This window comes from Syngnathus floridae, chromosome 10 (assembly GCF_059516105.1).
Source record: "Syngnathus floridae isolate MCC-2025c chromosome 10, RoL_Sflo_1.0, whole genome shotgun sequence".
Taxonomy (NCBI): domain Eukaryota; kingdom Metazoa; phylum Chordata; class Actinopteri; order Syngnathiformes; family Syngnathidae; genus Syngnathus; species Syngnathus floridae.
In genome coordinates, this window is record NC_142422.1 from 14,127,127 (window position 1) to 14,148,852 (window position 21,726).

At 50.8% G+C, this 21,726-nt stretch overlaps 2 protein-coding genes and 1 long non-coding RNA gene across 15 annotated transcripts; all 3 read left to right on the forward strand.

Moving 5' to 3' along the window:
• The first annotated feature begins 259 nt into the window (after nt 1-259).
• LOC148392648 (uncharacterized) lies at nt 260-4,941 on the forward strand. Of its 2 annotated transcripts, none has more exons than XR_015860652.1 (3): nt 260-366; nt 3,925-4,114; nt 4,648-4,941. It is a non-coding gene; the product is annotated as an uncharacterized LOC148392648 (long non-coding RNA). The 2 variants fall into 2 exon arrangements; XR_015860653.1 differs by having other exon boundaries at nt 295-366; nt 4,011-4,114.
• A 1,196-nt stretch (nt 4,942-6,137) lies between these two features.
• On the forward strand, nt 6,138-11,665 carry LOC148392649 (protein DEK-like). 8 transcript variants are annotated; one of them, XM_088387722.1, is made up of 12 exons: nt 6,138-6,293; nt 6,362-6,512; nt 7,356-7,610; nt 9,198-9,331; nt 9,468-9,562; nt 9,631-9,760; nt 10,058-10,149; nt 10,231-10,306; nt 10,577-10,702; nt 10,774-10,840; nt 10,896-11,038; nt 11,125-11,665. In XM_088387722.1, the coding sequence occupies exons 3-12, from the start codon at nt 7,358-7,360 to the stop codon at nt 11,521-11,523; spliced, it is 1,515 nt and encodes a 504-aa protein (XP_088243848.1). In that variant the 5' UTR covers nt 6,138-6,293; nt 6,362-6,512; nt 7,356-7,357; the 3' UTR covers nt 11,524-11,665. The 8 variants fall into 8 exon arrangements, 7 of the variants coding, with proteins under 7 accessions (XP_088243848.1, XP_088243849.1, XP_088243843.1 ...); XM_088387723.1 differs by having other exon boundaries at nt 10,058-10,306; nt 11,125-11,193; nt 11,274-11,388; XR_015860944.1 differs by having other exon boundaries at nt 10,058-10,306; nt 10,774-10,836; nt 10,899-11,038; nt 11,125-11,193.
• A 608-nt stretch (nt 11,666-12,273) lies between these two features.
• On the forward strand, nt 12,274-15,806 carry creb3l4 (cAMP responsive element binding protein 3-like 4). Of its 5 annotated transcripts, none has more exons than XM_088387727.1 (11): nt 12,274-12,458; nt 12,544-12,612; nt 13,540-13,644; nt 13,720-13,906; nt 14,261-14,340; nt 14,404-14,493; nt 14,573-14,679; nt 14,955-15,023; nt 15,100-15,184; nt 15,253-15,343; nt 15,417-15,806. In XM_088387727.1, the coding sequence occupies exons 3-11, from the start codon at nt 13,543-13,545 to the stop codon at nt 15,626-15,628; spliced, it is 1,023 nt and encodes a 340-aa protein (XP_088243853.1). In that variant the 5' UTR covers nt 12,274-12,458; nt 12,544-12,612; nt 13,540-13,542; the 3' UTR covers nt 15,629-15,806. The 5 variants fall into 5 exon arrangements, with proteins under 5 accessions (XP_088243853.1, XP_088243852.1, XP_088243854.1 ...); XM_088387728.1 differs by having other exon boundaries at nt 12,347-12,458; nt 13,536-13,644; XM_088387729.1 differs by lacking the exons at nt 12,274-12,458; nt 12,544-12,612 and adding exons at nt 12,640-12,761; nt 14,044-14,127 and having other exon boundaries at nt 13,536-13,644.
• Nucleotides 15,807-21,726: the final 5,920 nt, after the last annotated feature.

Here is a 21,726-nt window from a genome sequence, read left to right on the forward strand (position 1 = left end):
AGTTCTCCTCCAGCGGGTGGTGGCGTTCCCGGTTGGGGAATCGCGCTTCTGGTTGTGGCCGCTCTGCTCCTTGGGCTCATCCTCCTTCTCACGCTACTGGTCACGGTCAGCGCATCATTTCCAATCTTTATCGAGTCAAACCCCCCCATGTCATGGTTTCTGGGTCTGCTATTGTGGCCCGCTTCATCACTCGATTTACTTTGTTCAGCATTGTCAGGAAGTAACTCAGTCTAGTTTTTGTCAAATTGACCAATGTCAAGTCCTCTTCAGTTCTGCTTTTTACACTGACAGAACACGACGGCCACAGGCTCATTTGATCATGGACATTTTTGGGCATGATTCTTGATTGACGTACACTGTCAGACGGTAAGGTAAAAAAAATCCAAATAGTTTGCTGCGTAAGCGCAAGAGCTAGCACCGTTAGCTTAGCTCCACTGTAGGCAATGATTTTCATTTACTTGGTTTGACGACCTTCACCCCTCCGTGAGTCGTCACCTTATCGTGGTGGAGGGGTTTGCGTGCCTCTATGATCCTAGGAGCCATGTTGTCGGGGGCTTCATGCCCCTGGTAGGGTTACCCATGGCAAACGGGTCCTAGGTGAGGGGCCAGACAAAGCACGGCTCACAGAAGCCCCTTATGATGAGAAAAATAAATGGACTTTGTTTTCCCTCGCCCGGACACGGGTCACCGGGGCCCCCTTCTGGAGCCAGGCCTGGAGGCGGGGCTCGAAGGCGAAGATCTGGGGGCCGGGCCTTCGCCCATGGGGCCCGGCCGGGCACAGCCCGAAAAGGAAACGTGGGTTCCCCTTCCCAGGGGCTCACCACCTGTGGGAGGGGCCAAAGGGGTCGGGTGCAGTGTAAGCTGGGCGGCGGCCAAAGGCAGGGACCTTGGCGGTCTGATCCCCGGCTGCAGAAGCTGGCTCTTGGGACATGGAATGTCACCTCTCTGGCTGGAAAGGAGCCCGAGCTGGTGTGCGAGGCAGAAAAATTTTGACTAGATATAGTCGGACTAGCCTCCATGCACAGTTTGGGTTCCGGTACAAGCTCTCTCGAGAGGGGCTGGACTCTCTTCCACTCTGGAGATGCCCACGGTGAGAGGCGTCGAGCAGATGTGGGTATACTTATTGCCCCCCGGCTGGGCGCCTGCACATTGGGGTTCACCACGGTGAACGAGAGGGTAGCCTCCCTCCGCCTTCGGGTGGGGGGACGGGTCCTGACTGTTGTTTGTGTCTATGCACCAAACGGCAGCTCAGAGTACCCACCCTTCTTGGAGTCCCTGGAGGAAGTGCTGGAGAGCGCTCCTTCTGGGGACTCCATCGTTCTACTGGGTGACTTCAATGCTCACGTGGGCAATGACAGTGAGACCTGGAAGGGTGTGATTGGGAGGAACGGCCCCCCCGATCTGAACCCGAGCGGTGTTCTATTATTGGGCTTCTGTGCTCGACACGGATTTTCAATAACGAACACCATGTTCAAACATAAGGGTGTCCATGTGTGCACTTGGCACCAGGACACCCTAGGCCGCAGTTCGATGATTGACTTTGTAGTCGTGTCATCGGATTTGCGACCGCTTGTTTTGGACACTCGGGTGAAGAGAGGGGCGGAGCTGTCAACTGATCACCACCTGGTGGTGGGTTGGCTCCGATGGAGGGGGAAGATGCCGGTCCGACCTGGCAGACCCAAACGCTCTGTGAGGATCTGCTGGGAACGTCTGGCAGAATCTCCTGTCAGGAAGAGCTTCAACTCCCACCTCCGGCAGAGCTTTTCCCACGTCCCGGGGGAGGCGGGGGACATTGAGTCTGAGTGGATCATGTTCCGCGCCTCCATTGTTGACGCGGCCGACCGAAGCTGTGGCCGTAAGGTCGTTGGTGCCTGTCGTGGCAGCAATCCCCGAACCCGCTGGTGGACACCGGCGGTAAGGGATGCCGTCAAGCTGAAGAAAGAGTCTTATCGGGCCGTTTTGGTCTGCGGGACTCCGGAGGCAGCTGACAGGTACCGGATGGCAAAGCGGAACGGGCGTGGGAGGAGTTTGGTGAGGCCATGGAGAATGACTTCCGGATGGCTTCAAGGAAATTCTGGTCCACCATCTGGCGTCTCAGGAGGGGGAAGCAGTGCAACGTCAACACTGTTTACAGTGGGGATGGCGTGCTGCTGACCTCGACTCGGGACGTCGTGAGTTGGTGGGGAAAATACTTCGAAGACCTCCTCAATTCCACCTACACGCCTTCCATTGAGGAAGCAGGGCCTGGAGACTCTGAGGCGGATTCTCCAATCTCTGGGGTCGAAGTCACTGAGGTAGTTAAAAAACTCCTTGGTGGCAGGGCCCCAGGGGTGGATGAGATCCGCCCGGAGTTCTTAAAGGCTCTGGATGTTGTGGGGCTGTCATGGCTGACACGCCTCTACAACATTGCGTGGACATTGGGGACAGTGCCTCTGGATTGGCAGACTGGGGTGGTGGTTCCCCTCTTTAAGAAGGGGGACCGGAGGGTGTGTTCCAATTAGAGGGGAATCACACTCCTCAGCCTCCCCGGTAAGGTCTATTCAGGGGTGCTGGAGAGGAGGGTCCGTCGAGAGGTCGAACCTCGGATTCAGGAGGAGCAGTGTGGCTTTCGTCCTGGCCGTGGAACAGTGGACCAGCTCTACACCCTCGGCAGGATCCTCGAGGGTGCATGGGAGTTCGCCCAACCGGTCCACATGTGTTTTGTGGACTTGGAGAAGGTATTCGACCGTGTCCCTCGGGAGGTTCTGTGGAGGGTGCTTCGGGAGTACGGGGTGCCGAGCCAACTGATAAGGGCGGTTCGGTCCCTGTATCACCGATGCCAGAATCTGGTCCACATTTCCGGCAGTAAGTCGGATTCGTTCCCAGTGAGGGTTGGACTCCGCCAAGGCTGCCCTTTGCCACCGATTCTGTTCATAATTTTTATGGACAGAATTTCTAGGCGCAGTCGAGGCGTTGAGGGGGTCCGGTTTGGGGACCTCGGCATCGCGTCTCTGCTTTTTGCAGATGACGTGGTGCTGTTGGCTTCTTCAGGCCGTGATCTCCAGCGGTTCGCAGCCGAGTGTGAGGCGGTCGGGATGAGGGTCAGCACCTCCAAATCCGAGTCCATGGTCCTTGATCGGAAAAGGGTGGAATGCCCTCTCCGGATCGGGGATGAGATCTTGCCCCAAGTGGAGGAGTTCAAGTATCTTAGAGTCTTGTTCACGAGTGAGGGGAAGATGGAGCGCGAGATCGACAGGCGGATCGGTGCAGCGTCGGCAGTAATGCGGACCCTGTACCGGTCCGTCGTGGTGAAGAGAGAGCTGAGCCAAAAGGCAAAGCTCTCAATTTACCGGTCGATTTACGCTCCTACCCTCACCTATGGTCACGAGCTATGGGTCGTGACAGAAAGAACGAGATCCTGGATACAAGCGGCCGAAATGAGTTTTCTCCGCAGGATGTCCGGGCTCTCCCTTAGAGATAGGGTGAGAAGCTCGGTCATCCGGGAGAGACTCGGAGTAGAGTCGCTACTCCTCCACGTTGAGAGGACCCAGATGAGGTGGCTCGGGCATCTTGTCGGGATGCCTCCTGGACGCCTCCCTGGGGAGGTGTTCCGGGCATGTCCCACCGGTAGGAGACCCCGGGGACGACCCAGCACGCGCTGGAGAGACTATGTCTCTCAGCTGGCCTGGGAACGCCTTGGGATCCCCGGGATGAGCTGGATGAAGTGGCTGGGGAGAGGGAAGTCTGGGAGTCCCTCCTAAAGCTGCTGCCCCCGTGACCCGACCCTGGATAAGCGGAAGAAGATGGGTGGATGGATGGATGACGACCTTCAAACAAAAGTTGGAGGTCTTCAATGCCGGGGAGTCAACAAAGATCGTTCTATTCTGTGGATTTCGCCATTCTGTCTTTGATTTTATTACGATGACCTAGTGCTTTGTCTGTCAGCCTCGCAGCTTTTATGGGTCAGGATTGGACTAAACCTGAAGACAGCGAGGACCCTTGCGTCGATGCTGTCTTCTTTTTGCCGTCAGATGTTTTGGTGTTGCTGCAACAGGGGGCGCTACAACCACCCCGACGACATCCCGCTCTACACCACGCACGCTCGATTCTGGAACGGCAATTCTGCCCCGCTTACGTGAGTCACCGCACGTGCCGCACATCGACAGAGCTCTCGTGTGTCACTTGTGTCAAATGGCGCCTGTTCAAATGACTTCTCACAAGGCCCTCCACCAGGTCACACGTGTCACGAGGATGTGGCACCGGGACAGGTCATGGTTACACGCAAGGACTGCTTGTATGTCATCACGTCACGGCAACAGGTCACATAATCCTTGGCCATGCCGCAAATCCGTGTTGGACAGGATCAGAACGGCATTTTTAACATTGTCGAAGAAGCAAATGGAAAAAAACAATGACCAGCGGGGGAAGGCGAAACCGCCTCTGTACTGCCAGGTTGCCCGTGTTTAGAGGGGGGGGGGGGGGGGAAGAACTGTATCAGACTAAGTTGCTTTGTGGGTTCACATTTGACAACATGTCAGTAGCATGTCTTAGGCGTCAAGTCATACCTGTTATCAGGACACATCATGCATGACAAAACGTGTAAGTTGGACAGGTCTTGTGTAAGGTGCGAGCTGCAGAGCGAAGTAAACCATCTTATTGTTCTTTCAGGAGGATGTGAACAAAGAAGTCAAGGGGACCAAGTGAGGTGGTGTCACATGACCAGATGATTCTAATGATTCTTGAAGATGATTAAATCAAGATCAAAGACAGTTTTGAGGAGAAGCCAAAGAAGGTTGGATGTGGCCAAGGAACGCCTCTTGAGTTCTTCTGTATGTTCAAAGTCCAAATGTGCACTGAGTGCAGGCGATGACTTGCTTCTTTGTCTCAAGACAAGTGTGTCAATCCATCAATCGTAAATAAATCGCAGCCGGCCTCTTTGCCGTCAACTCTTTTGCCATTCCTTTTCATGACGAGGACATTCCCATTTGGCAACTGCCACGTGAACCTTCCCGCGCCCGCAAATGTGGAACACGACAATCGCGCGAGAAAAACGCCTGGCTGGCTCACATAGAGACAAATAAGGAATTGGTTGGCCGTCTCAATGTCAGGGAAGCCGAATTCATTCTCTCTCTCTCTTTCTCTCGCTCTCGCACACTCTCTCACTCCCACACTCACTCATTCACTCACACTCTCTCACTCTTACACTCACTCACAGTCTCTCACACTCACGCACACTCTCTCTCCCACTCGCACTCTCTCACACTCTCTATCACACACAGCAAACTGTGGCCACGCACGTAAAAAAGGTCGAACAGTTGATTAGAAAAGAGGTCATCTGTTTACCAAAAAATAAATCAGATTAATTAAATTGGGTTAAGAAAATAAGTGAAAAAGCATTTCCATCCATCCATTTTCTGAACCGCTTAGTCCCCACGGGGGTCGTGGGCGCGCTGGAGCCTATCCCTGCCGTCAACAGGCAGTAGGCTGTGGATACCCTGAACCGGTTGCCAGCCAATCGCAGGGCACACAGAAACATACAACCATCCACACTCGCATCTAGGGACAATTAGGAGTGCTCAATCGGCCTATCAAGCATGTTTTGGGGATGTGGGAGGAAACCGGAGTGCCCGGAGAAAACCCACGCGGGCCCGGGGAGAACATGCAAGCTCCACACAGGGAGGGGCGGACCCGCACCCTCCTAACTGTGAGGCGGACGTGCTACCCAGTGCGCCACCGAGCCACCAAAAGGCATTTGTCCTTCAAAAATAAAAAGACGATTTGTCTCTAAAAATTAAAAATCGATTGAAAAAAATCAAAAGAAATCATTGCTTTTGGGGGAAAAACCACGACTTTTTGGAAAATAAAATGAAAATAAGTGTGAGGAGAGGACGTCAAAAAAGATCAGCTGGCCTGCTTATTCCTTGTGATTCAACAATAACGGTTTTTTTTTCTTCGCTGAAAGGTTTGACTGAGCGGCACTCGAGAGCGGCTTGTTACGCGTTCAAAGGAAAGGCAACTAAATATTTAACTTAGAACATGTTGGACTCGCTGTCAAGAGACGCGAGGCGTGGCGTTATTGATGCAATACTGTTATGTCCTCTTGAGGGCATAAGCCTATCAGAAATCCGACGTCCGGCCACCCTAGCTTTGACGAAGAAGACCAACGCATACGTCATCCATCTCGTGCCCAATCGGGGGTGAGTACGCGGACGGAGCACCGCCCTCCAGAGAAACCGCCATCGGAAAAGAAACGGAGGAGAAAAGGCGGAAAGTGACTACAGGAGTTGTGAGACGCGACACGGAATCTCGGTCAGGTAAGCAAACTTTGCTTCGACCTCTTGGTCGCAGACGTCATTCATAGACGTCACAACGTCCCTCGAAGGCTCCCAAGTGTCACGTTGAACGGCGTGCCAACTCGGAACTTTGTTGAATTGTGGCCGGCGAGCGAAGCTAACCTGTTAGCAGCCAGCCTAACGACACCAAACAGCACACGACGGCCGGACAAGTCAACGTCACAACACTTCAGTCCAATGGTAAATGAAAAGACACATTAATGACGTCAGCGGCGACAAGGGCCGGTGTCAAAACAAGTGTCAGATCAGAAACCTTTGTTTGTTTGACTGTCCGCCTAACATCAAATGAGATCAAATAAGCGATTTTGTTTGACAGTGCTGAGCAAAGACTTTTTGACGCCGCGTGCGTGAGGAAACCCCAAATTCCTCTTCCTTCCGCTGCCGTTTTGGATGTTGGCGCCATCTGCCGTCACGTGACATTGCCATCATAGCCGTCCTATCATTTCGCAGGGGGCAAGGAGTCACAGGTTGAACATGTCGTCACGTGTGATAACGTGCATGCAGGACTCAGCAAAAGTTGGCAAACTTCAAGCTGGAGTTAAATTGAAATTTCAGGGGGAGCCTAAACTTAACTCAGCTTTGCAGCTTCGGAATGCTGAATGTTTTTGCACAACTTGCTGTTCGGAAACAAGCAGCTTGGTGGAAAAAGTCACATTTTCATATCACGAATGCAACAATTGATGAGCACTACTCGAATGGCCTGCCAATAGGAAGGAAGTGGCCATGGAGCTTCGGCTCAGGGTGTAACCAGACGTTATTTGGATCACGCCGCTATTAACTGTTGTGACTGAAATCGGAGGATTCAGACAGTTTGAACCTCAAGGTGTCGAAACGCTGTTCTGATTGTTGCACCTGCCACTTGACAGGTGGCAACAGAGACACTGGAAAGGATAGCAAGTTTAAAAGTCAACAAATGGACATGTAAATTCAAACGTTTTCAGACGGGCAAATAAAGTTGGCCTGTCAAATGTCATTTAGCTTTAACCTAAAAGTTGACCCGTGTGTGCGTGCGCCCGCCCACAGGTATGAGTAACGTGGCGGAGGAAGTGTCGCTGGGAGCAGTGGGCGAGTGCCCAGAGTCGCCGCAGGAAGACAAGACGTCGACAGTCGCGGAAAAATCAGAGGCTGGAGAAGACGGGCCTCCCATGTGGGCAGGGCAATGTGAGCCGCCTTGGCCACCCGCCGCTGAGGTTGCCGTGGCGGGAAAACGCGCCAAGAAGAGTGTGGCGCGGCTGGACTTACAGCCGCCCAAACACAAAGAGCTGAAGATCGCGCAAGGTACGTTACGTGAGTTAGTCGGGTACCCGAGCCACTTGGGTATGCCATCGACCCAGAGGCCGACATGCTGTGCGCTTGGCCGGAAGACGGAACCAAGATTGGTGTCCAGTAATCCATCTATCTTCTTTCGCTTATCCGTGGCTGGATCGCGGGGGCAGCAGCTTTAAAGTTCAAGTCCCAATGATCATCGTCACACACACATCTGGGTGTGGTGAAATTTGTCCACTGCATTTAACCCATCCCCATGTGATTTTGATCCATCCCCTGGGGGAGGGGAGCAGTGAGCAGCAGTGCCGCGCTTGGGAATCATTTGGTGATCTAACCCCCCAATTCCAACCCTTAATGCTGAGTGCCAAGCAGGGAGGCAATGGGTCCCATTTTTATAGTCTTTGGTATGACCCCGGCTGGGGTTTGAACCCACAACCGTCCAGTCTCAGGTCGGACACTCTACTACGAGGCCACTGAGCTGGTTAGGAGGGACTCCCAGACGTCCCTCTCCCCAGCCACTTCATCAAGCTCATCCCGGGGGATCCCAAGGCGTTCCCAGGCCAGCTGAGAGACATAGTCTCTCCAGCGCGTCCTGGGTTGTCCCCGGGGTCTCCTACCGGTGGGACATACCCGGAACACCTCCCCAGGGAGGCGTCCAGAAGGCATCCTGACATGCCTGAGCCACCTCATCTGGCTCCTCTCAACGTGGAGGAGTAGCGACTCTACTCCGAGTCTCTCCCAGATGACCGAGCTTCTCACCCTATCTCTAAGGGAGAGCCCAGGGTGAACCCCAATGTGCAGGCGCCCAGCCAGGGGGGCAATAAGTATACCCACACCTGCTCGACGCCTCTCACCGTGGGCAACTCCAGAGTGGAAGAGAGTCCAGCCTCTCTCGAGAGGGCTTGTACCGGAACCCAAACCGTGTGTGGAGGCAAATCCAACTATGTCTAGTCGGAACTTTTCTGCCTCGCACACCAGCTCGGGCTCCTTTCCAGCCAGAGAGGTGACATTCCATGTCCCAAGAGCCAGCTTCTGCAGCCAGGGATCGGACCGCCAAGGCCTTTGGCCGCCGCCCAGCTTACACTGCACCCGACCCCTTTGGCCCCTCCCACAGGTGGTGAGCCCATGGGAAGGGGGACCCACGTTTCCTTTTCGGGCTGTGCCCGGCCGGGCCCCATGGGAGAAGGCCCGGCCACCAGACGCTCGCCTTCGATCCCCGCCTCCAGGCCTGGTTCCAGAGGGGGGCCCCGGTGACCCGCGTCCAGGCGAGGGAAAACGAAATCCATTTATGTTTTTCTTCATAAGTGGCTTGTGTGAGCCATGCTTTGTCTGGCCCCTCACCTAGGACCCGTTTGCCATGGGTGACCCTACCAGGGGCATGAAGCCCCAGACAACATGGCTCCTAGGATCATAGGGGCACGCAAACCCATCTACCACGATAAGGTGACGACTCACGGAGACCAAGATTGGTCTGTTTTGCGCAAATGGGATTGGAGTTTAAACACGGACGAAGAATAGGATCATTACTAGAGATTTCCGAGACCTCAACGCGGTTTTTTTTGTAAGTCGGTGATTTGTTTATTCCACCGCCCCACGTAGATCCGCCACCTCCCGTGTGTGCAGGAAGCGGCGACAAGCTGGGAAACATCCCGCGCACCAATTTCCAGATTGGCAAACTCAAGTCCGAAGACCTCAAGCCGCTGCATACCATTTTATTTGAGCGGCCAGGAAAGGTAAGAAGACGGCCGCCTTTTCAGATTGGCGGGTTTCTTTTCTTTTCTTTTTTTTTTTGTCATCAACACGTCACAATGTAAGGCAAAGTGAATGACATCCAAGCACACCTCCTTAAAGACTGTGATGCTTTGACAGATGGCTAGCATTAAGAAGAACCTGCGCCTCTTCAGCGGGTTCCCTTTCCCCGCCGGCAGCGACCAATACCTCAAGAAGCGAGACAAACTGGTCAAGTAAGTACGGAGCAGGCGCATCCTCCCGGTCGGCTCTAACCGCGCCGCAATGCGATGCCTCGCCGCAGGAACGCAAACTTCACCAAGGCCAAGCTCAAGCTGGTTTGTGGTATTCTGGACCTGGAGAAGAAAGGCACGCAGGTGGAACTGGTGGACAGGATCCTGACCTTCCTGGTGGAGCCCAAGAGCAGCGGAAAGGTCAGCCGCCGAGTGGGCGGTAGTGGGGCTCGGACCGTCGTCCATGGGTGAATCTAACGCGCTCCGAAAATTGGCAGCATATCGGTTGGACTTGTCCAAGTCGCGGTTTGGAACTCCCACCAAGAAGCTTGTCCGGAATTAGTCAGACGTTTGAGCTGGCAGGAGAACTCCTCAGACAAGAGAGCCACTCGCCATTTGCCCGCTCGTGTCCTCAGCCACCTTTAGTCCGCCGTGTCATGTGAGCTGTGCTTGTCGCCGCTTGTCGGCACTCATTCCCTCCTCCGACCTTTGTTGCAGCTTCCCGTGAAGAAGAAGAAGCGCTCCAAGAAGAAAGTGGCCACCGACGCGGCTGCCAAGAGCAAAAAGGTTGCAGGCGACCACAATACCAGGCGCGTATCGTCCTCCTCGTCCAGCCCCAAAAAGTCCAAAGGGTTGAGCAAGTCCAAAGCCATTGTCATGGACTCCAGCAGCGAGGACGACGACCAGGCGCCGGACGCTGAAGCTTCCGACACTGGAGACAAGTTGGCCTGTGAGGAGGAGGATGAGGTGAGTGATGAGTGACTGATGACTGATTCCCAATACAGACACACACACACACACACACACACACACACACACACACACACACACATGGACTCACTTTTCGGGTCCTTGGTGTTCTTCTTCTGGTTGGTTGAAGCCCCACACTCAAGCGTAGTGGCCGCTGCATCCACGTCCTACGTTTCAGGAGCATCTTTTGCTCCTTGACCACTCCAAAACTGTTTGGATGCACTTTTTTTTTTTTTTAAAGTGTTTGCATGCACTTCTTTTCATCAGACGATGCCCCGTCAGGTGACCGAGCTGGCACTGAAGAAGCGCTCCAGGACCCCCGCCAAGAAGACGCTCCCTCAGAGGAAGCGGGTCAAGAGGGACCTCTCCGACGCTGACTCGGACATCGCCGAGGTTTTTAAAAAGAGAAAAAGGCTACCAGCTTTTATCCCTTTGCCCGTATGACTTCACTTCCTGCTTGTCAGGCCAAGAAGAATAGGCCCGCCGCCAAGACCAAGAAGGCAGACAGCAGTAGCAAGAACACCAACGCAGGTGAGAGACAGTGACGTCTGCCGGTTGACCCGGCTCACGGTCGCCTCCACGTCAGCAGACGACACGTCAGACGAGGACGAGCCGCTCGTCCGGATGATCAAGCGAGCGCCGAGCAACGACGAGCTGAAGGAGACGGTGCGCGCGCTCCTCAAGAAAGCCGACCTGGCCCAGATTACCATGAAGCAAATTTGCCAGAGGGTGCGTCGTACCCCCCCCCCCCTCCCACACACACACACACCCACCCATTCCCACCCACCCCGCTCGCATTGCTTGCTCTCTTTCAGGTGTTCGACACCTATCCTGATCACGATCTGAGTGGCAGGAAGGACTTCATCAAACAGTCGGTCAAGTCGGTGAGTGCCGCGTGCGTCGCGCGAGCCTGTCTGCCACTAGAGACTTGGCCGTTAACTCACTCGCGCCTTTGCGTGCGCAGTTCATCACGTGAAGAACAAGAGTCGTTGTCCACGCGCCGTCAACCGGACGGGTCTTTCATTTTTTTTTTACCCTTTTTTTCTTTTTTTATGTCTTCAATAAACATTTTCAACAAAGCGCCCACTTTGGATATGGTTGAAGGATGCTTTTTCAAAAGTCCGCTTTTGAAAAAGTTCCACTTTCAATGTTGGGACAAACTCACCAGCGGGATGAGACATTACAGAATTAGAATGATAAAAATAATTTTTTAATGTGGAACCTGTCTCTTATGGGGACAGTGTGTGTAGCTTTTAGTGTCATATAGTGGTGATCTAGGAGAATACAACGATTTAAGTTCATTGATTTTATTATAAAGCTTACGTATCACGTCAATAAATTCTTATGTTTTACTCATTCAGTTATGGTCTCTATAAAGTGGAACAGCAATACCTTTGTCTGAATTCCTCGTTTTGATAGCATCACAGGTCCCTCTTTTGTACTTGTTCGGCTCAGAGCAGGGCGTTTTGGTTCGCTCTTTAAATGCAAATGAGATACGCCTCCCTTTCCGGTTGACATGTTAATGGCAGAAGACTTGCCCATACATGAATAACGCGTAACAAAACAATATTTATGAACACGTCTTGTAAACAAGCACTGCAGACAAGTTAACCAAGTAAGCTAATGCTAGCGTTAGCGAGAACCTAACGAATGCATTTAACACATTATTGTGTTCCCCAAGAATAATCCAGCACCTGACATTTCTCTACAATCTTTGAGACTCTGAGTACATAATAAAATGAATATAAAAGCAAAAAAGTGGATTTTCCATGATAAGAAAACCGATGGACACTGAATATCGACCGAGATTTTTTTATTGATTTTATTGAGGCCTAGAATCTACTTAAATTGAAAAATTTTTAAACAATGAATTCTGATTGGTTTATGGAGATGAACCTTTTCCCACAAAATAACAATAGGTAACATAATAATTTCATACCGTTTTTGTAGATTTGTGAAGTGGATGTTTCTCAAGTTTGCAACATGTGACCTTGTTAAAAAATGTTCAGTCGGTACATGTTTTCGCAAAGCGTGGGGCTGTGGTGTTCAGTTGTAGTTCTTTAAACGGCCGCAGAGGACGACAATATGTGCTTGGTGCCGATGAGCAGCAGTCAAGAGGCAGGAGGAGACGAAGAAGACAAGGGCCAAAGTAAAGTGGGACAATTTCAGGTCGACCTCAAAAGCTGCTTTTGACGTTGTTTCGCCTTGCTCTAAGTTCTATTCTGTTTTGTCAGCGGTCTTGCTACACCACTGACCACTTTGGAAAGCTTTGATGTTCTTCCACCTCGTCTGACGTCACCACGGTGAGTGCGTAGCATCGCTGGTCTTGAATTCATCATTGTAGTACTTGTGAATTGTTGCACCGGCCTGCATTCAAGTGTATGCACGAGCAGAAAACTGATCATGTCCAGTCACGGACAAGTTTGAAGAGCTACAACGACAAAGTTCAAAGGTTTGCCACCTGTACTGCAGTGTTTGCTTATCTCGCGTGAAACAGGATATCCTTGACACTGTGCTCTCACCTACCTCGCCTTCGGCTCTTCGTTTTTATTTCTCCTTTTTTAAATCACTTTTCGTTTTTTCCTTTCACTACCCTTACCCACTACACCCCCGTGCTTTATTCAAAGCAAGTTTTCTTTACATTGATTGGATGGAGATATCAAATGTGCTTGAAATGGTGCAATGTGTCATATTCGGTTCGGTGAACGTTTCCAATTGACACCAGTTGGAATCCAAGCGTTGACTCTTATTCGTCCTGTACGTTCTTGGACCGCTTTCCGACAAAATTCGACCTTTGACGTCACTGCGGTAACAATTTGATGCCAGTAGATGGCAGCGCTGCCTCGCTTTGGAGCGTGGATCGGCGAAGATGAAGATTGCTGGGGGCTGTTTTCTGCTTTGTTTATAACGAAAGCCCGTTTCCACCTCGTATTGCTTTACGTCGTGAGCTGTCGCAGAAGTAAACTATTGGCCTCAAAGTTACTGCCCTGCTTTACATGTTTCGTTTTTCCCACTTTTGGGTCAGAAAGAGGTGCCTTTGGTGCCACTAAAGGACAGAAAATGTTAGACATTCGTTTTTCCAATGGAAAATACAGAGTACTGCTTGTACAGTTCAGAAGGACTCGAGAAAAAATAGAAGCACAAGTAACATGACGGGGGAATCTCGGCAGCCGTCATGAGCCGAAGGCTTTGCCATCTGTCATGTTTCCTTTAACACCTCTTCCAGGCAGGCCATGGACGTGGAAAACGCTTGTAACCACGTCGACATAGCGTCCCTCTGTTGGCAACGGGAAGTGGCAACTGCGGGCCTCCCCGACGGCCGCCCGCCGTACAGCGTGAGTGTCGCCTTCATCGAGCTGTACCGCTTGGGCTTCATACTTTGGCTCACTCTCCGCCCCCCTCTGGTCCAGACCCCGAGCCGCGATGAACCAGAAGATATCCTCCGCGCCGTGAACCCCAACGAGGTGTTTGGCGGTGCCGGGCCACCGTTGGGAAGCAAGGGCCCCGTCGCCCCACCCATCGTGTACCGGCTGGTGTACGCCCTCAGCGCCGAGGAGGCGGAGCCAGCGGCCCCAGACGTCATCGCCATCCAACTGGGTGAGGACACACAACATACGTTCATTTGTTGATGGCTTGGTTAAAATCGCCGGCTAGCATCGGGCAGTCGGAAATGAGTTAAATGCCGATTATTCGGTTTGACTGACTTGTGCGGGAGCCTTGATTGGTTTTATCAGTCTCTCTCCTCGCCAACGTCGTTGGCACCCAGCATAGCGCCAACAATGGCAATCTATCGAGCTGGGATTCGCCATCATCAGCAGGTGAGCGCTTCTGCCTTGGGAATCGTTTGCTCATTGCCGACTCGCCAATGGCATTGCGTTTTGATCGAAGGAACTGTCTCGGTCCGCTTGTGCCACCCAACTGGCGGACGAGGCTAAATGTGTTCCTCTGCAGAGCCGTGGAGCCCGCATCACTGCATCGTCGGCCAGCTGCCGCTTGGACTGGAGCGTACGGACACGGCCGCTGACCACGGGGTATGGGAGTGCGTGTGTGTACGTGTGTGTGTTTCTCTTAACTCATTTGTGTGTGCGCGTCAGGCGAGCGGCACTCTGCATCTGACGGCCGAAGAACAGAAACTGCTGAGTCAGGAAGGCATGTCGTTGCCGGACAAGCTTCCTCTCACCAAGGTTTGATACGAGTCATCGTGACGTCACGCATGGCGGTGGCCCTTCCCCAGGTGACCTTTGAACTGGCCTGGCTCGGCAGGCGGAGGAACGCGTCCTAAAAAAAGTCCGGAGGAAAATCCGCAACAAGCGGTCGGCGCAGGACAGTCGGCGACGCAGAAAGGAGTACATGGACGGCCTCGAGGACAGGTGACTCAGCTTCCTCCTCAGCGGCCTGCTTAAGCTGCAAAGAGCTCGCGTACGTACGCAGCTCCATCCATTTCCTGGGAGAGAAGCTGCCGTAGCTCCTCAGCAGATGAAGCGTGCACCGTGGCCCCATACGCCTACGTAGGGTTGCTGTCGGGGGCTCTAACGGTGGTGACAACATCATTGAAACGAGAAAAAAAGGCCAACTCAGCTGTGCTCGTGTGCCTTGTTTGTGTGTGAGTGGCTCTAATTTTGGGTGCGTGTGCACTTGCTGGCAGGGCGGCCCTGTGCTCATCTCAGAACAAAGATCTGCATAAGAAAGTGGAGCAATTGGAGAAACACAACATGTAAGCAGCGCACACTTGCATACTCGCACACAATGGCATGCATGTGGTACACGTGTGTGCGTTTTTGTTTTTTGAGGTCTCTGTTGACTCAGCTGCGCCACCTTCAGTCACTGGTCATACACTCAGTGAGCAAAGGAGTTCAGACCAGCACCTGCCTACTGGTACGCATTTTCACGCGTGTGCCTATGTGTGCGCGTATGCCCACTCATGTGTGCATGTGTGCACTCAGATCATCTTCATCTCGCTGACTTTGATCATGCTGCCCAATTTGAGCCCGTTCAGCCGCCGCCCGTCTGCAGACGACTCCCAGCCCACCGGAGGTGGGTAGGCAACGCTCCCCGTGATGTTTTCCTCTTCCTCTTTGTGCTCACGTCTCTTTCTGTGATCTTTCAGTCCTTTCCAGAAGCATCTTGACTGATTTTACCTCCTCGCTGTCCGACGAGACGCTCCAGGCGGCCGCGCCGGGTGGCAGCCAATCGGGGGTGGACGTAGATGAAGCCAAGCAGAACCTCGTAGGCATCCCATCTAATGACACCCCTTCTGGAAATAGTTCGGCGGAGGCATCCGCTCGAAACTGCAAGCCACCACGTGCCGATGAGATGTAGATGCACCGCTAAGGAGATCCCGCCCCTGACCTCGTTTGGCCACGGCACCCTGCGTCAGCCTAGACTCTAGGCCAAACCTGGGCAAATTACGGCCCGCGGGCCACATCCGGCCCTTTGTGCGTCCCTGTCCAGCCTGCATGAGGCCAATCATAATTTAAATAAAATAAAATAAAAATTGTGTCGTGCGTACAATACAACTGTTATGGTTTTATTTTGAAAGGTGTCGCACTTCCGTGTAGAGTGCGTGCATGTGAGCCGTGCGTGTAGGTGAACAGCGCGAAGTAATGCTGCCCTCAAAATGTGTGCTAACGCGAAGAAAAGTTGACAAGGAGCGCCGTGTTTTCAACAAGACCTTCATTTCCAAGTATTTCTTTACAGAAATGAAAGGTAAAGCCATGTGCCTGATTTGTGGTACACAGATCGCTGTGTTTAAAGAATATAATTTGAGTCGCCACCACACGACCAAGCATGAGAAAAAATAAATGTCTGATAAACAGGGCGCATCAGAGGCTGATGCATTGCTAGCAAAACTGCAAGCCCAACAAGGACTTTTTTATCAAACTTCACACCCAGAGATGGAGCGGCTTTGTCATTTGAGGAAAAGTTAAAGAAGTTAAGAATAAATTGTACTGATTAATAATTGTTTTTTTATTTCACCTTTACACCACAATTTCACATAGCTTAATATAAATATAAACAGAATAATTGAATTCTTCTAATTACCAGTACCATCTATTTAAAATAAATAATTTAGTGCATTTTACAACGGAAGAAAATTGAGCAGGTTTAAGTTATCGTAGGTGTGGCCCTCTGACACAACTGAGGTTTTTCGTGTGGCCCCTTGTAAAAATAATTGCCCAGCTCTAGGGCCTAGAGCAGGGGTGGGCAAACTTTCTGACTTGCGGGCCGAATTGGGTTCTAAATTTTGACCAGGGGGCCGAACCAGGAGCAGATGGATTTAGTGTTTGTGTGAAGTAATATAAATGACATGTAAAGGTCATTGCATGAAACGTTTTTACTTTTAGTAGATACTAAAGCATGGATATTAAAAAACTTTTTGAAAACAAATGCATTTATAACAGCATTAAAAAAATATTTCACCAAAAAACTACTATCAGTGATTCTTATGAAATACGACAGTTATGATGAATAACATTTTCCATCACTTCAGCGCCTGCAGGTCAGATTTATGAAATATGTTTATCTAATGAGGCGAAATCACATCCAACGGCAAACATTCTGACCAAATACATCATCTTGAACAATCAGTGAAAGATTACATCTAAATAAAGTAATAAAGAAATCAATAGTATTGTTGGTTTCGCTTTTTTGCTAATGCATCATAGTCTGGAGTAAAATTTGTTGCGGTAATTCTTAGGATAGAGTCGAGGTCCGTTCACCTAGATCTGTGACAGGCTTTGATGACGTTCGTGTGGCTGAACGTCTACTCACACACGTAGGTCGAGCCAAATTGTCCACTCTTTTTTAACATTCGGCACTCAGTGTCCACCTTTCTTTTCTTCGAGCCACTCATTTTAATGGAAGGATTCCAGGGGAAGGTTTGTGGGTGGCATTAGCGTAAAACTGTATCTGAAAACTCAGTGCGCGAATTACGAGATTACTGACGTCACAGCCGACGCTCGAAATTCGGCACCGATAGATGAAATAGAGCGCGGAGTGCGCGGCGTCCGTACTACTGAGTATGCACACGCACTTGTGAGTGTGCACCGAGCTTTCTGACACGGCTCCCGGGAGTAAATGCGCGGGCGGGCGCTTCCCCATCTACTGGGGAAACAGTAATTGCAGGGAAAATGACCCCCCAGAAAATTAATAATACAATTTATTCAGGTTTGGCGAGCCGGATTAAACGGCCCCGTGGGCCGGATGTGGCCCGCGGGCCGTAGTTTGCCCACGTCTGCCCTAGAGGCTCGAGTACGGTGTTGGTCTTGTTAGGTTACGGATTTTAGTTATTGATCTGACTCCAAATTGCGATCAACACTTAACACATAAATTGCTATGTCCTAATCCACACACTGGCGCACCTAACAATTTTGCGAGTTCGTTCTGTCAAAGAAAAGACCAGTAGATCAATCAGACCAAATTTACCAATTGTTTATTCCTGACAAAGCGCACTAATACAGGCCTGGGTCGTGGGTCCCTCACACTAAAACTCGTGCGTTTTTGTGACCACCAAAAGACGACACATTCTTCCGGGTTGCCCAGTTTTGAAGAAACACAATATGAATATTAAAGCACGCAAAACATTGTGAGATGATTGGTCGATGGCCATCTCCTCCCCGTCCAGGTGTTGCTGAGGTCAGGCGGTTGGGTTTTCCCCGCGAAGCCCGGCCACATAGACGTGCTGTTGTTCTCGTTTCTCACCGACCTTGAGGTGTTCTCGTCCGGTACTGGGCCTATTCCACAACACTTCGAAGAAAACAAGTTCATGCAGTTTGCCTGCACATTCTTCGCCACCCACCAATCCACACGACCACTCCAATACTAGATATTAATATGATTATAAGTTTAACACAACCTTAAAAAATATGTTTGCAAACTCCCGAAAGCACATTTCCCTTTAGTCTGCTCGGTGGCCTCCGCTTTCTGCTTATCGTTCGGTCATGTTTTGATGGCGAATTAAATGGACAAATTGTAACTGTGGCAAAAAGACTCAATCCAAGGGTGTGGCCGTGTGTTTCCAAGCCACCAGATAGCGCCACTTCCTCGCTGATCGTTAGAAGATTGTCAGGATAGAAGGAAAGTGGGGAGCGGGAAGATGGGTAGGTAATAAGGCAGAGAGGAAAGGCTAAAGGTGGAGGAGAAAGATAGGTAAGTGCTGTGGTGGGAAAGAGCATAGGTAGGAAGCAATCTTTGAGGCGAGGAAACCAGTGTAGCAAAGAAGCACACAGAACATTCAAGTCCATGCATCCATCGTTTGACACCTTCATGTCTTCACTGTACTAGAAACTTGATTATGATGTGTGTGAGTTTGAATAATGAATTACACGTGACGTCAGCGCGCTCAATAATTGACCGGGGAGGCAACAGGGGCGCCTACATTTCCTGCCGAGGCGGCGGCCACACACTGTGAGGCGGCCACGGCACCGAGATCGAGTGAGCTGGGACTCGTACGTCCACCGGGACCAGACGCCATTTCCACATACACCCGCACGCTGGCTTTTACACAACGTTTAGCTGATGACACCCTGAATAACGAGCTACGTGAAGCAGCGCGTGAGATCTGGGTCGCGAGAGCAACTGAGTCACCACCGTAGCGTATGAATGTAGACCAACTGAAAGCGGAATGTGGCGTCTTGGCGTGTGCATTTAATGTGACAAAAAGGGGAACTTCATTGATTTTGAGAACAATTAGTGCTTTGGTGCCATATTGTGGCATCTTTGTGCCAAGGAACAACAGTGGTGCCTTGTCGCTGTTTTGTCGCACAGAACTATCAAAGTCGGTTGAGGAATTTTGTTTTAATAAAAGTAGTGCTTTGGTACTGTCTTGTAGCTAATCTTGGTGCCAAGAAAATGTGTTAGTGAGTTTTGGAGATGCATCATAATAATGATCATTCATCCGTCCATTTTTTGAAGAGCTTCTCATAAAGGTCGTGGGCGTGCCAGAGCCTATCCCAGTGGTCATCAGGCGGTAGGCGGGGTGCACCCTGAACTGGTCTCCAGCCAATCACAACACACAAGCAACCATCGGCACTCTCACCTACGGCCAATCTGCCTACCATACAAGTTTTTGGGACTGTGGAAGGAAAGTGGAGAAAACCCACGCAGAAATGAGGAGAAAAAACAAACTTCGCACAGAAAGGCCAGAGCTGGAATCGAACGGTGCACCTCTGAACCATGAGGCGGACGTGCTAACTGGTGCACCACCATGTCACCCCATTACTGATAACATTTTATTTAAAGCGCCTATCAGAACATTCAAAGTCGCTGCAGTAAGACAGACAAAAGTGCTGGATTCTGTCCACAATTTAGGGAGCGCGTTATCTGCGCCTCACGGCAAAAGCCATTGCCAATCACCTGTTATCCAATTTACTCACTGCGTGCTCGTTTGATTTCTTCAGATTTAGGAAAATGCTAAGACACTGAAGCACAAATTAGACTTACACAGGTTGGTTGAGTTCAATCACAATTCTTGTTCGGACAGCTCTGTTTTCAGGAAAGTACAATACAGCGCTGGGCCCTTCAAGAGCGGAAAGTCTCCATGCAGAAAAGACAACGTTCAAGGTTCTTTGGTTAGCTTATATCAGCTGCACATGCCAGTGTGGGCCGAGTTTGATGGGTGATGAGTCTTCGGGGTGGGGCAAGTTCGAAGGAGAGTCTGCTTCCATGGGAGTGGTGCTGGTTATGGGCGATTCGGTGTGTAGGTGGGGGCTGTTGGTGTGTGTGAGTGCTGTTGGTGTGTGTGTGTGGGGGCTGTTGTCTTCCATCCCGCCTTTCGGCCTTGGCGATCATCTTTGGCCGAGTTCTCGGGTGGGGGCTGTTGTCTTCCCTCCCGTCTTTCGGCCTTGGCGATCATCTTTGGCCGAGTCTTTGGGTGGCTCCTTCTGGCACCTGCTGGTTTTATCTCCACGTGACCTTCCTGTGAAAATTCTTCTCCAATCTTGGACATACACTATCGTACCTCATTCTTTCAATTTTGTCATCTTGTACGAAATTATGTTAGCTTTTGGCTGTGACATCATTAATCTATTGCTGTTACCTGACTATGTAAAGTTTGTGCTTTAGATACTTCATGTCTTTGCTTGCGTCATTATATTCTTAGTTTAATCATGTTTCCAACCGTATCTTTTCTTTGTTAGGCCAAAATATTTCCCTCTGTGCAGAGCGTTCAGTAGTAATCAAAAACTGGCGTCCAGCATCAGTCAAAACATAAGATACAATCAAGTACTGAACGGTCAAGACGACTCTGGCCGTGTCCATGATTTAGAGAAAAAACATCAGGCATGCATTACACAGTTCCTTAAAGGCCCAGAGACACGGGTATATGTATAAATCGGTTTTAGTTAGTTTATGGGCTTATAAATATAAATTGACGATCGAAACAACGAAAAGGAAGCTGTTGCTCTGAAAAATATAATTTAAATTTGCCGCGCGGACGAGTTTGACTGCACCGAGCCGCCAGCTGAAAGTGACGTCTCATGACGTCTCAAGTTGTACGCGTTTAGCTTCAGTGAATGTAAACAAAAAGAGAAGAGGGGCCAGCGCGGAGACGTCGGGCCAGGCTTGCGGCCAACCCAGCTCCCCCAGCCGTGCCTTCCATTCTCCTGGCGTACGTTCGTTCGCGGGACGACAAGATGGGTTGCGTTCGCCTGATAGGATCCACGAACCGGACAGTGCGTGCCTGCTGTGTGCTCGTTTTCACAGTGGCCTGGTTGACTGTCATCTTTCCGGACTCTGTTGTGCATCGGGAGCGGCTAGCGTGCTATCACTCTTATTGATGTTGACTTCTTGTTTTATTTTTCCCGTGTTGTTTACTTGTATGTGCGTTGTGAACTCTGTCTTGTCACCCTGGGATAGTGAGAAACGTAATTTCGATCTCTTTGTGTGTCTTGACATGCGGAGAAATTGACAATAAAGGAGACTTTGACTTTGAGACTTTGACTTTGAAAAGTATGTCGAAGCGTGACGGGAGGGGCACAATTCAGAAAACGTGCTCAGCTCGTCGAAAAAATGCGATTTAAGCAATAAAATTAAAAATGCGCCTAAAACCTAAACTAAACGCTGCAGATGTTCATTTCTTCATGCGCAGTGGTCGACTCGGCACTCTAAAGCCCCCTGAGAACTTTTTACTATGCCAACCTAACCCCAGTGACGGGAGAGGCACAATTCAGAAAACGTGCTCAGCTCGTCGAGAAAATGCGATTTAGGCAATAAAATTAAAAATGCGCCTAAAACCTAAACCAAACGTTGCAGGTGGTCATTTCTTCATGTGCCGAGATCAACTCGGCACTCTAAAGCCCCCAAGAGCACTTTTTACTATGCCAACCTAACCAGAGTGATGGGAGGGGCACAATTCAGAAAACGTGCTCAGCTCAGCCCAAGTGAACTGCTAGATTCATCATATTCTGCGTCAAAAGAGG